Source organism: Perognathus longimembris, chromosome 10 (assembly GCF_023159225.1).
Source record: "Perognathus longimembris pacificus isolate PPM17 chromosome 10, ASM2315922v1, whole genome shotgun sequence".
Lineage (NCBI taxonomy): Eukaryota > Metazoa > Chordata > Mammalia > Rodentia > Heteromyidae > Perognathus > Perognathus longimembris.
The window spans coordinates 69294164-69308207 of NC_063170.1; the positions used below are offsets into that span (position 1 = coordinate 69294164).

The 14044-nt window shown below is 53.3% G+C and overlaps 1 protein-coding gene across 1 annotated transcript in view; it reads left to right on the top strand.

The window, feature by feature from the left end:
• The first annotated feature begins 3236 nt into the window (after window positions 1-3236).
• Pparg (peroxisome proliferator activated receptor gamma) overlaps window positions 3237-14044 on the top strand; it is a 46313-nt gene continuing 35505 nt past the window's right edge. The window contains 1 exon segment of the mRNA XM_048356290.1: window positions 3237-3827. Within this exon segment, the coding sequence (XP_048212247.1) occupies window positions 3746-3827 (82 nt within the window). The 5' untranslated portion in view covers window positions 3237-3745.

Here is a 14044-nt window from a genome sequence, read left to right on the forward strand (position 1 = left end):
AACACTAACGGAGCCAATTTTGCACAAAAGAAACCAATCAAAGCAACTTGAAAGATCTAGCATCAGACGTGGTGGTGTGCTGCCTGTAATCCCAGCTATGTGGAGGCGTAGAAGGACCGAGGTCTGAGGCTAGCCCCTAGGCTAACAGCGCTCTGTGTGAAGAAATAACAGCGAGAAGTATTGGAGGCCTTGGCTTACGGGGTCGAGTCGTAGGACGCTTCTTCCTGGTTTTGTTGTTGAATCGTCACAACTTTAATGCTCGAATTGTCCTCCACGCGTACTAATACCTAGGCGTCCGGGGGCTGAGGACAATTCAGATTCATCTGGCCAAACGCAGTGTCCGTGGACTAACGTTGAACACTAAGAATTAGAGAGTGGACATCTTCAACACTGACCCGGCAAGGGCGTTATAGGTCATACACTGCGCAAGAGTTAAAATAGTCTCTCCATCCCCTTCATGGCCCTCCTTCTTCTGCCAACGGGGCTAGCGAGCCCCGCCCCCACCCCAAGGACGGGGGGCTGGTCACCTCTACATTGCACAAAGCCCAGCATTCCTCAACGGAAGTCAAGTTCCACTTGGGGCACAGAACTGACAGGGGGATGTTTTTGTGTTTTGTGTATTTTTCTGCTCTAATTCTTGGGATCTTTCTGCTTGTTTTTGAAGAAAAGAGTTTCACCGGGTGGCCCCCGGCTGGCTTCCAACTCTGGCCTCTCTCCGCTTCCTGGGTGGTGGGATCCACAGTCGCGCGCCCGCGTCTCGTGGAAGGCGATCCCCATGGCTCCCTTTCCCCCTCGCGCCGCAACAAGGCCGTGAGCCGCCTCTTACCAAGTGAGTCGTGCCAGGCACCAGGAAGGTCGGTGCCAAGGCCTTCGGGGACAGTGCCGTTCACTGCGCTCGCCTGTACGGTGGGGCTGGGTCTCGGGCCTCGTCTAAGGGACGGGTCACTACCCGGGCGCCTGTGGCTCACGCTTGTCATCCTAGCTGAAGATTGCCGTTCCAAGCCAGCCCAGGCGGGAAAGTCGGTGAGACTCTCCTCTCCAATTAACCGCCAGAAAACCGGAAGCGGCGCTGTGGCTCGAGTGGTGGAGCGCTAGCCCTGAGCTGAAGAGCTCAGGGGCAGCGTCTAGACCCAGAGTTCAAGTCCTATGACCAACCGGGGGGGAAAAAAAAAAAGCTGGAAGTGGCGCTGTGGCTGGAGTGGTAGAGCACTAGCCTTGAGCACAAAAGCTCAAGGACAGCACCTACACCCTGAGTTCAAGCCCCTAGAGTGGCATCCCCCTACCCCCCGAAAAATGGGACACTTGGGAATCCTAAGACCTTGAAGATAAGGACATCAGGTACATGTCCATACTCAAGGATTTTTCTGGTGATGGTGTCTCTGAGTGTACCAGTTTTAAGAAGATATTTTATTTCTGATATCAGAGCATAACTCACTGGCCTTCCAAGTTTAGCGAACTCATTGAGAATAACAGTGGTGGCTCACTAATGCATTCACCTCCTTGCCTGTGGTCAGACTTGGCCCTCAGGAGGAGTTTAATGAATGGGTGGATGATGGGCGGATGAATGGATAGATATAAAATAGAATTGGTATGGAGATGCATAATAAGATAAAGAGGAGACTGGCTGTGATCATTTTCACCCATCTTAATGTCAATGTCAAACGCGTTATTTATTTTCTCTCTTTCGTTATCTTTCTCTTCTTTGTTTTTCCTCCCTTCCCTCCCCTCCTCTTCCCTCCCCTCCCTCTCCTCTCCTCCCTTCCCTTCCCTTCTCTTCCTTTCCTTCCCTTCCCTTCCTTGTGTCAGTCCTGGGGCTTGAACTCAGGCCCTGAGCACTGTCCCTGAGCTGTTTTGCTCAACCGCTGGAGCCATAGCTCCACTTCTGGCTTTTTTTTGGTGCGTCATCAGAGATTCGCCTTGCCCGGGCTGGCTTTGAACCATGATCCTCAGGTCTCAGCCTCCTAAGTAGCAAGGGTTACAGGCAGGCATGAGCCCTCCTTGTGACCTCGGCGAGTTGAGGACGCCCCCATCTTGCTCAGGGTCGCCGCTCCAGCCCCGGCTTCCGCCTCGCCCCCTTCCGTGGCCTACGAACACTTGCTGAGCAAACAAAGGAAACGCCGTGAGCGGGAAAGATGTTCCTCCTCTCCAGTCAAACAAACAAACAAACAAACAAAAGCCGTCCAGCCCCGGGAGAGCCCGAGAGGGGACGGCGGGGACCTAGGAAGCAGCCCGTGCAGGCTCGGGGATGAGCTCGCTGCTCAAGGAACTTCCTGCCTGAGTCAAGAGAACCCGGAGAGGCTCAGCCCGACGGCGACTGCGATAATGATGAGGAGGGAGAAAAAAACAGGGGGGACTTGGAGACGTGGCTCACGTGGGAGAGTGCCATGAGTCAAATCCTGCCGCCGCTCCCGATTTTAATTCTCACCGTCTGGGGGCGGGGGGGGGGGGGGCCGGGGGGGAGGGGCCGGCCCCGGGGAGGGAGGTGTGAACACGGCTCTGGCCCTAACGTTCCTGATGCGGCCACAATCATCAGAAAGTTCTAGTAAACTCTTCCCAGCACACACCAGGCAATGCTCTGCACTGGGCTGTACCCCAGACCCCAATCGTGTGGGAATGGGGGGTGGGGGGAGTGGGGGTCAGGACGCGCCCCATCCGGAGGATTTCCGCCCTCGGACACGCCGTCCGGGGGGGCATCTTGGAAAGCCCACCGGCCGCCGCTCTTCCGCGAGGCCGCTTAGTGACCGGGCCGGCCCCCGCGTCAGCAGCAGCCCGGCAGGCGAAGGCCGCCCCTTGCCAAAGAGGGCAAAGGCCTCCAGAAAGAAGCCAGCGCTCTCCTGATTACAAAACTGACCACAATTCCTTGCCAACCCAGCAGGGCAGGTTTGTTGTTGGGTTGGTTTTTTGTTTTTTTTTTTTTCCTGGTAATGCATTATTCTTCACAGAGAGGGCTCCATTTTCTTTTTCCATCTTTCATTATGAGGACTGCATGTCTTGTTTCAATACCGAGGGTGGGCACAGGACTGAAGTCGCCGCGGATGGCTACACTGAAGCTGAAACAAGCAAAGTCTGATATAGAAAACAGAAACCTCGCCAGCCCTTGTTTCCCTCCCCACCTCCCCCCCCCCCCCCCCGCATCGTGGACAGCTGCTTAAATTCTATCACCGGAGTGGATTAAACAATCCCAGACAGACTGCACCGCAGCCGGACACGGGTATTTGAACACGCATTTCAACTCTGAAGTTTTCTTCAGATAGTGCGATTGGGGGTTCAGCCAGGGAAAGACACCCAAGAAAAAAACGTGGGCCAGATCAGCGTCGCCTGGTGTTTTCATAAGCTCGTACATCTTCCATCCAAGAAGCACCTGCTGTGTGTCTGGTGGCACCCGCCCCGTGGTCAGAGCCCGGAGCATCTGACTCCGGGACTCCACACGCCCCTCGCAGACGCCCGGCGTGGGTCACCCACGAGGTGGTGAGGCAAGGTTTTCTTGTAATGTACCAAGTCTTGCCAAAGCGGCGAGCGGCGTGATGACATTCGGTTGTGTCACCGCTGGCTCGGGCTCGGGACAGCGCCAGCCAAATCCAGCCCGTCCTCTCTGTGTTGATTCCCACTTCTCCCAAAGATTTGGAAACGGGCGTCTTGACTCACAGGCGGAGCCGCGGAGGCTCTGTTCCTTTAACGGGATCGATCTTTTGCAAGAAAGGGACCACACAAGCGCGAATGAGAGCAAATCCCGGTCCCCGCGGCGATGGGTGAGACGCCGGGAGATTCTCCTGTGGACCCGGAGGGCCACTGCTTCGCCGACACCCTGCCTGTCGCCGCCACGCAAGGTGACTCTGGCCCAGTCGGATGCGTTGTGCGCCTGCGCGTGGGGGGGAGGGGGGCCCCTGCCGGGAGAGCCCACTGGTCCACAGTGCAGGATCTGCATCCTTGGAGTGCAGCTCTGCTCATGCACCCATTCAGGACCTTAACCCACCCCCCTCCCCCACCCCCACCCCCACCCCCATCCCCACCCCCGCATTTCCTCTCTGGGCACGGTGGAATTCTTCCCTGGATTTCCAGCATGGAAGGTAGCATGGCTTCCAGAACAAGTCCCAGAGATTACATCCCTCCCTGCATGCCTGTGTTTTCCAATAGCCAGCCCTACCCCTTCTCTCTCTTGTCCTTTAGGTCTCTCTCTCTCCTAGACGTTTTTATCCCTCGCAGTCTGTTTCTTCCTCTGAAAGCATTCTCAGGGCTCTTGTCTCGCCCAGACGGCAAGGACAAGTGCTGTTTCTTTTTCAGGCTCCTTAGAGTTCCTGCGAACCACAGCCCCTAGCGCGTTGTAGAAAGACACCCCAGGAAGGCCTTGGAGCATGCATGCATATTCGGAGCACCTAGGGTTTGCACCTGAGGGAAACGGGGTCCTCGCTGGGTGGAATGCGTGCTCAGTGAGTGGCAGTTCTGTCCAGGTTTGTCAGGTGCAAGCAGGAACCTCGATTTCCGCGTTTCACAGCCATCGCAGAGCCACCATTGTGCGTGGAGCCCTTCATTCTGGGGTCCCTTCTGCTGGAGATGTGATCGGCACAGCTTTGTGCTTCGTGCTCTTTCATGCTTATTCCGGTATGACTGTGTCTCTCCCTCTCTCTCTCTCTCTCTCAGAGATTGCATGAAAAAAAAAAAGTTAACTTGGGCAACTTGTGTTTTACACTCTTCCTGCTACCGCAGTAAAATGAAGCCCTAGTGGCTGAAAGGAATAGCTCTCGATCTCCTCATTTTCCCGGCAGCCTCGAGTTTTGAGTTTTGGATTTTGTATGCGTGCCTGGCGCGAATCAGGTTTGTGCGGGGAAGGTGCCGTCCTGCTGAGCTCGCCCGGTGTGTTTCCAGCCTCTGAGCTGCTTAAACGGGAGACTCGCTGCCTTCTGGTCTGCAAGGGCTGGTCTCCTGGGTTCCTTCAGGCCATAAAAATGATTGTCATCTTTCTTTAGCTATTCCTTTAGGCTGGCCTGGGGGTAGAGTGTCCTGGCTCTACTGTAAAACAGTTCTTCAGTCAAAATTTGTTAGTCTCTTTGAAAAGAACATGCCTAGAACGCAACACACCAAATATTTTAGGTTCGCTGGGGGGTTGGGGACAGACACCGCTTGCGGTCGGAGTGGGTTGTATGACTCAGGTTAGTTTTCACCCTGTACTGATCGTTTTCTTTTATGCAAAGAAATCCCCCTCCGTGTACTATTTTTGAGTCTCAAAACCCTTCAAGAGGAGAACCTGACCTTCTTCTTTCACTTGCGTGGTACAACACAGGATTCCTGGCCAGGTTCTGTGGGGCGTGCTTGTAATCCCAGGTATTTGGGAGGTTGAGATGAGAGGATCGCTTGAGTCTGGAAGTTTGGAGCCAGCCTGGGCAGCGTGGTGAGATTATGTCTCTTTACAAATATAGGTGATCACAGATATACACTGCAATTTTGTACCCGTAATTTAACTCTTGCCTTGCGTGAGTTCTGTCTCCCTCTTGCTCATAAAGGTTGGGGGTTTCGTTGCTGCTGTTGTTGTCAGGATTGGGGTTTCTAAAGCCCAGGAAGCCATGTGTCTTCCTCCCGCTGTATCGGGTAGATGAGCACTAAGTTCGGATGCACAGTGAGAACGATGAGGCTTTATGATCGCCAGCCACTAGCTCTCCAAGGCCAGCCCAGGTGAAATGCTGTGGGGGTCTGGTACATGGCCTGTCTCTGGGTTCAAGCACTCGCCCTCCCCCAGGCTAGGCAAGGTGGGGCTGGCTCCGCCGCTGGGAAGAACCCAGCACAGTTGAAGTTAGCACCCCAGGTGTCCGGTCCACCGCCCTGCCTGGGCCCCTCTTCTCCCCGGGCCCGTTGTTCCTGTGGCCCCTTTTTCTTCTCTTCCCATCCAGAGCTCTGTGAGCAGCCCCGGGAGCCCCATCCAAGCTGGCACAGTGGAGGGAGCGCCCCCAGTGCCGTACGCGGCCCCACGCGCCTTCTGGGATGTCCCGCTCTTGCTCACGCGGGGAGATGAGGACACACCCGTCCTCTGGAGTCTGTTGAGCAATGGCAGTGCCTCAGAGACACGCTGCGGGCTGACACGGAGCCCTCCGGAGGCACCCCGTGATCCGCGTGACGGGCAGCTCGCCGCGCTCCTTGGGGGGCGTGGACACCAGGCAGCCCTGGGCTCAGAAACCTCCAGGGCACTCGCCAACGTGAACACCCTTCTAGAAGTTTTCAGTGAGCCAGCCAGTGCCCGGGAAGTTAAGAACCAGGCTGGCCTTGCCCACGAGATTCCTCGCTGGTGCTTGGGCCTCGTGCTTGGTGACTTGGGGACACAGATCTAACGCCCCGCACGGGGGGGAGGGGGGGGGCAGCTTTCGTCCTGTCCAGTGTGCACCTCTGATGACGGTGGCCACAGGTCCCTGGGCTGGGAAGTTCTAAGGTCCCCTTGGCCCCTGGTTCTGGTTGTGTTGCGGTGTTCTGTGGTGCCGCGGGCACCTCTTCTTGTCTCTCCTTAGCAGGATGGTCATGCTGACAGTCTAGCTTCCTTCTTCACATTGAAAACGGGCCGTGGCGCTGGCCCGGCGCATCGATGCCTCTTTGTCTGTCCACCAGGCTGCGTCCTCGCCCCCCCCAGGCTCAGCTGGGTAGAGCTCAGTGTCCATCCACTTGTCCCCCGTTGCTTTGTTTTTAATGCAGTGCTTGCATCGCTCATGTGCGGGCACGGAGTTCACACGCGGCTGGTGACGGTGGCAACTCAGCCCTTAGCGTGCAGAGTTAAGCTCTCACGGCCATTTGCGTACACCAGGCTTTAGACATGCGTCGCTTTTATCTGAGCGGGAGATTGCCAGCACACCGTGGATGCTCCAGACCGCGGCGAGTGGCACTTGCGGCTGGCGTCGGCAGGCAGAGGATGCAGTCGGCTGTCAGTCAGTCCCACGAGTGAACTGCCCCACTTTATCTCGGCTGGTTTGCCACGTGGCCTCCTAGCTGACATCCAGGACCTGGAACCCCCCCATCCGGGAAACACCGGCAGTCCCCGAGTCCCCAAAGTCTGTCTAGATCCATCGTGCGGTGGTCACCATCGCCACCCCCGCCCCGCTGCGCTCCTCAGATCCGGTTCCAGTTGCACGCGTGTCACCTCCCTTCCCGCTGTACCCCAGGACCTGGCCTTCCACTGTGGGGAGAAGCCTCCTCCAGTCCCCCCGCCCGTCATCCCAGGCAGCACCCCATTGCAGGTGGCGCTGCCTCGGTGGTCTGCCCTGTCCTGCCCCTCGGCCTCTGACGTCCCCTCTCGGTCCACTCCCTCCGCCGCCCCTTCAGGTCTTTGCTTTGATCTTGCGGTCCCCTGAGAACCGCCCGGCCACCCCATTGGCTCTCTCCTGAAGCATGGCCCGCCCCCTGTGCCCCACGAGGTCTCGATTGGTGGAGTAACGAATGCCCCGCTGCGTACAGCCCTCGGTGCGGGCCCGCTGGGGAAGCCACGCCCGGCGGCTGGTAATCCTGTCTGCTCACACCGCAGACGGGGAGTGAGCACTGCCGACCTTCCCGCCAGCACTCCACGCGACACGCCCATCGAGACGCGACGCGTCGCTCCGCCCCGCCCCAGAGGAAAGGGACCAAACCCCAACGACTTGCCTTGGCCACGAGCCAACGACAAATCTCAATAACCACACCGGAGCGGAAGGCCCTGCGTCCCCTTCAGCCGCTCCTTCCAGAGAAAGCAAAATCGGGTCGCTCTGTTCCTCTTGTTCCCTTCCTTCGCATCAGGCGGTTAAACGTGTGGCAGGAGGCCTTGGGACGCCGCCGTCTTACATTTCAGCTCCAGCCGCCCCCGGCGTGGCACACGCGAGGTCACGGGCCTGCCGTGCGCGTCGTGGACGCAAGCTCTGGTCCTTCGCTTCTTCCTTGGCGTTTCTGAGATCGGATGTAGCTGTGTAACCCAAGCTGGCCTCAAACACTTGATCCTCCTGCTTTCGTCTCCCACGTGCAGGGATTTAGACCTGTGCCACCACACCTGGCTTGTGCAAGTTTTCTTAGTGGATTAGAAGATGGTGCAAATAAACATGAGTGTGCCAGGGGAGGGCCAGGTCCACATCAAACACCTTGGCGATTTCCAAAGGAGCCGATTAGCGTGGATAAAACCACACCTCTAGCCACGGTGATCCCAGACAAAAGCAGTCGACCTCAGAGAACCCGAGCTAACTCATCAGTGTGAGGTCTGCTAGGACGCGAAGCACCCTGGACCACGGGCCTCTCATTACGATTTATTAGGCAAGGTCAGGTAATACAGGAGCATGCTGGGTGGTAGCGACAGGCACTTGACACTTGATCTTTGAGAATCAGTGTGTGTGTGTGTGTGTGTGTGTATTTTCCTTTGAATACCGTTAGTAGTAGCAATCACTCCCATTCACCTCTCTGACTCCATATAATTCAGATCCATCTCTACCAGACAGTTACCCTTGCTTATTTCAGACCCTCCCTTTTCTGCGTCTCTAGAGCACAGTTTGCCTCCACCATTTGTTTGCTCTCGGTGCTTCCCTTCACCTTGAGCATCTTCCACCTTGGCGAGTATCTCAAGGTGATGAATCTCTTGGGCGGCCTGGAAAGCACCTTGTACGGGATGTTAGGTAATCGATTATCTTGACTTGAGATGGTTTGGGTTTTATGTTACTAATGGAACATTTACTGAGCTTAAGATATTGATGAAGAACAATGCCAAATAAAACTAAAACACGGAAAGGGAAGGTTTGGGGGGGGGGAAACCAAATCTGCTGTGAAATATAATAGTAACTTTCCTAAAGAGAAAGGTTTATATAAAGATATAAGACAAGAATTAAATAATTAGCATAAACTTGATAGTTTGAATGGATTAAAGCTCATCAACTTCCTTTCTTTTAAATGGAATATCTCAAAATACAACATATTAATTTCCTAAACATGGGACTTCATTTTCTTCATTTGTTTAAAAATATGGTATTCTCAAAATTGGTCTTCCTTACAGCCAAGAGTATCAGTTCTCAGCAAAAGGGTAATTTTACTTCTTCCTCTCGCAAGATGAGGTGAATCTTTACCCCATATGTATTGGCTGGAACACCCTGGGTGTGTGTGTGTGTTTAACTTTTATCGTGCAAGGAAGCCAGGAAGAAAAAGAGTCTGTATGTTAAGACTAATGTCATGATTGTTTTATAACTTCTAATTGAGCCATTCTTAAAGCAGTGTCCTAAAACTCTTGAGCAATCGTCCTTAACACACTGAAATTGTCCATTTATTTGCTTGGTCTGCAGAGTTTATGCCCTCATTCCCCCAACTCTAGCACCCTTGTGCAACATTTTTATATGCCCTTTTTGTGGAAGTATAGCATACATAAAGAAAAGCATCTAAAATATTTTTACAAACATACCTGTGCAAGCTCGGTGCTGTGGTTCCCACCTACAATCCTGGATACTCAACAGAGAGCCATCAGGAAGCTCACAGTTCAGGCAAGCCTAGGCAAACCCTTCCCAAGACCCTATCTCAACCAATTAAAAGAAACTGACATGGTGATAACAGCTGTCATGCAAGCTACGCCGAAAACACAGATAGGAGGTCATGGTCCAGGCTTGTTTGGACATAAATTTGGGATTGTAAGTTGAAAAATAACAAACGTGAAAAGAGCTGGGGGTGGTATGGCTTACGTGGTATGACCCCAAGGCCCTGGGTTCAGACCCCCGTACGGCAAACAACAACAGAACATCCTTGTGTAGTTAGCACCCAGGGGAGCAGAACAGCACCAGCACCCCCACAAGCTCTCTCTCTGGCTGTCGCTTTTCTATTCACCTTTTATTTGGGGACCGTAGGAAATGCTATATTCTAGGAGATGTTGGCAAATAATTGTGAACATGGTCGTGTCAGTCTATACTCACACCAGCAGGGCAGAACAACTCCACATCCATGATCTACAGATCTTTCTATAGAACAGATAGATGATGGATGATAGATGGAATGGATAGATCGATGATAGATAATTTCCTGCTTTGCCTCTCTGAGGCCCCTAAGACGTCTGTTTTTCTTTAAGAGCCTCCTGGTTTTGTATTTCACATTCGGATCTGCAGTCCGTGTGGGCCTAGTTCGGGTGTGTGCTAGAAGGGAGAGGTTCATTCATTCCCATGAGAATCTCCCCGGACCCGCTCTGAGTACTGCAGAACCGCCCATTCTCAGTGGCCCAGCAGTCGCATTTCTTGTCCCCGACCAGGCAACCTTGCATGTGTGGGGTCGATTTAGACTGGCGTTTCTGCTGCACTGATCTCTCTTTCTATCTTTATACCAGTGAACATCTTGTGTGAATTACTGCAGCCTCATGATTGGCTTCTGTATCTGACGTGTGAGACCTCCAGTGTATTCTTAAATCCGGCCTTGGCTGTTTTTGGCCCTTGGATCTTTCCTATAAATTGTAGACTCAGCATGTCTGTTTCCATACAGATGCAGTGGGAGTTATGGTAGGAATTGTTCTTTTCTTTTCTTTTTTCCTGGTCCTGGGGCTTGAACTCAAGGCCTGGACATTGTCTCTGAGCTCTTTTTTTGCTCAAGGCTAGTGATTTACCACTTGAGCCACAGTTCCACTTTCCGCTTCTTCTGTGATTCGTTGGAGATGAGTCTCAGGGTCTTTCCTGACCAGGCTGGCTTTGAACTGCCATCCTCAGATCTAGCCACCCGGCACCTGGGTAGAATTGTTCTCTATGGAAAAACCCAGAGAGTAGACACAGCCTTGCACGGCTCAGTCTCCATGAACGTGGGCTAGCCTTTCCTCTTTTGAGCTAGTCTCTAATTTTTCCTATTACATTTTTGAGGTTTTTTTTTTTTGTTTTTTTTTTGGCCAGTCCTGGGCCTTGGACTCAGGACCTGAGCACTGTCCCTGGCTTCTTCCCGCTCAAGGCTAGCACTCTGCCACTTGAGCCACAGCGCCGCTTCTGGCCGTTTTCTGTATATGTGGTGCTGGGGAATCGAACCTAGGGCCTCGTGTATCCGAGGCAGGCACTCTTGCCACTAGGCTATATCCCCAGCCCCATTTTTGAGTTTTTAATGTAGCTGTTTCCTACATATTTTGTTAGTTATTCCCCTAGTTACTTGACATTTTCAATAGGATTACAAAAATAGTTTGTATTTTCTATTTGTTGCAGATGTACAGGGATAGAGCTAGTTCTCAGACAGTGGCCTCGTGTCCAGCAAGTCTTCTACAGTCTTTTAATAATCATACAGGGGTATTGTTAGTTTTTTTAGAAATATGCTCTTATCATGTCATCCATGAGTGCTGTTAGTTTGATTTCTCCTTTCCCAGTCCCTGGATGGTCGATGGAACCAGAGCTCCAGTGAGGGTTTGGGGAAAGGTAAGGAGGGCTGGTTATATTTCTCACATCCGAGCTGACCCTCCGAAGGAAAACTTTAAATAGTTCACCACCAAGTACAATGGCCACTCTGGATTTTATGTTTGTTTGTTTGTGGACTTTCTTTTCTCTTTTTCTTTAGATTTTTTTTTGTCTAGTCCCCCTCCCATTCCTCAAATTACCCCCCACCCCATCCACCCCACCCACCCCCACCCCCCAGTACTAGAGCTTAAACTCAGGGCTTTGAGCTTATTAAGCAAGTATTCTATCACTGGAGTCGTGCTTTCGTTTAGTTTTTAGATAGAAAGGGAGGGAGGGAGGGAGGGAGGGAGGGACTTTTGTCCCAGAGGCCAGCCTCAGGCCCGAGTCCTCCTCCAGTGCCTCTTGCATAGCTGGATGACGGATGCAGTCAGTCCCAAGCCCCCCTTGTTGATTGAGATGAGGTCTCCATCACTTTCTGCTCCTGCTAGCCTCCAACCATAATCCTCCCAGTTTCTGCCTCACAAGTAGCTAGGATCACAGGATTACCACAGCTGGTTTGTTAGTCGCTGATCTTTATTAGACTAATCAAATCCCCTGCCTTTTCTAGTGAAGAGTCACAAATGCATGTTGAACTCTCACCAAGTGATTTTACTCAAGAAGACAAACCATGAAACACCTCCGGTCCCTTGGAGCGTGCCGCATTTTGGGGTGATGTCTGCCATGGGTAGTGGAAGTCTGCAAACCCGCCCCGTAGCCACCAGTGAATTGGCCGCGTGTGTTTTGCCGCTTTGGCTCTCTGTCTGTTTAGCCTAACATCATTGTCTTCTTGGCATGGTGAATTGACAATAAAAGAGCGCTGGCAGGTCCCCCAGGGAGAAGTCCTTCACTTGTTCTTCTCCCCCCGCCCCCCCGTTTCCATCCTCCCATCTCTGCAAAGCCCAGCCCCCATGCGCTGGCCAGGCCAGGCAGGGGAGAACCCCAGTTCCTCCTTCTCCTCTGAGCACCCTCCCCTTCCTCCTCTTCCTCTTCCGCCTCCCCTGCCCTGGCCACTCCCTCCTCCTCATGGGGAAATGGAAACCATGCTTACAAGGTTTCCCATGGTCCTCCTGGTGCCCCCCCACAGCCCCCCAAAGGCTTCCCATGGTCCTCCTGGCTTGGCACGCCCCCCCCCCCAGTCCTCGCTGTCCTCAGCCCGTGTGATGGATAGCGCCCCACCGTCAGTGCTGGTCTCAAGAGCCGTGGTTGGGTCCTCGTGGTTCATTCCTTCTGATGCTTACGTCACTGCTAATGTCGTTAGCAGAGATTTCTCCTTTCACCCTTCTGGTCCACATGCTTTTGCTTCCTTCTCTTCTCGCGGGGTCCGTGGTTTTCTTGTTCGCAGAGGGGACTTGGAGGCAAGATCTCATGATATAGCCCAGGCCTGCCTTGAACTCGCAATCCTCACGCTTCTGCCTCCCAAGTGTGGGTGACAGGGGTGACACCCCCCCCCATACACGCACCTAACTTGCTGAGCATGTTAAATTTTGAGTGGATGCTGGAATTCCTTTTTTGTAAAATTCCTTTTCTGAATTACGGATAAGACTATGTGATTTCTTTAGCGTGTCGATGCAATGGGTAATACTGACTTCGGGATATTGAACTAGTGTTGCCTAGCTGGGAAAAATCTAGCTGGCTGATTTTTGGCCATGGTGTATAATTATTTTTATGTATTGTGTGTTCAAGGTGTAATATGCCATTGAGCATTTCGCATCTATATTCATGAGAGGATGTTCTTCCCTCTCATAATGTCTTTGTCTTGTTTTGTTGTTAGAATAATGTTGGCTTCATAAAAATTATTCTAGTTACTTCCATCTTCCGAAAGAGATGATGGAGAATGGTTGGAAAGTTCTTCCTTTAACTGTTTGGTGTAATTGACCCATCCGTGCACCTTGGCCAGGTGCCCTCTATTTTATAAAGTTATTGATTACAGATTGAATTTCTTTCATAGATTGTTTGGAGTGTGTGTGTGTGTTCACTTGGGTAGTTTGTCTTTGGAGGAGCAGCTCCGTTCTGTCTAGGCTATGGAATTTGTGGGCCTAGAATTGCTGATCGTATTCCTCTATGGTCTTCGCGGGCGTGGGTGTGCGTGCACGTGTGTGCTGAGGGTCTCACACGCGGCTCCGCCACTGGGGTGTGCGGTCCTGTCACTCTTGGCCCCTGAATGAACGCTGTTCGGCATTCCTTCAGGGTGTACGAGGTAGAGTGGGGGCTTCCGCTCAGAGCTGCCCCAGCTCGCCTGGCCCTGGCTGGAGCCCTGGAGACGCCCCCTTCACACACACACACACACACACACACACACACACACTCACACACACACACACACACAGAGGCAGTTCTAGCAGGAGCAGGACGGGGTTTGAGCTGCCGTGAAGGCCGAGCGGGGAGAATCCAGCCCGCAGGTGAGGATGCAGATGGGTTGGTTTGGGCGAGGGCATGACCCAGCCCTCGTCCTCCCTCCTGAGACCTCGGGACCGACTTCAGGCAGTGGCCAGGAACAGGACGCGGCCCGGGTGGGAGAAGCGGGCGCTGCTGAGACTCGCAGGTGGGCCGCCCCTCCTCTGAGGCCCTGCCGGTCAGGGCCTGAACGCCTGCCGAGTCTTCCTGGTTTCTTACCGAGGAACAGCCGGACGGCATGCTTCAACCCAGCCAGCGCCGGCAGCAGGAAATCAGAAACACTGGGCTCAGTG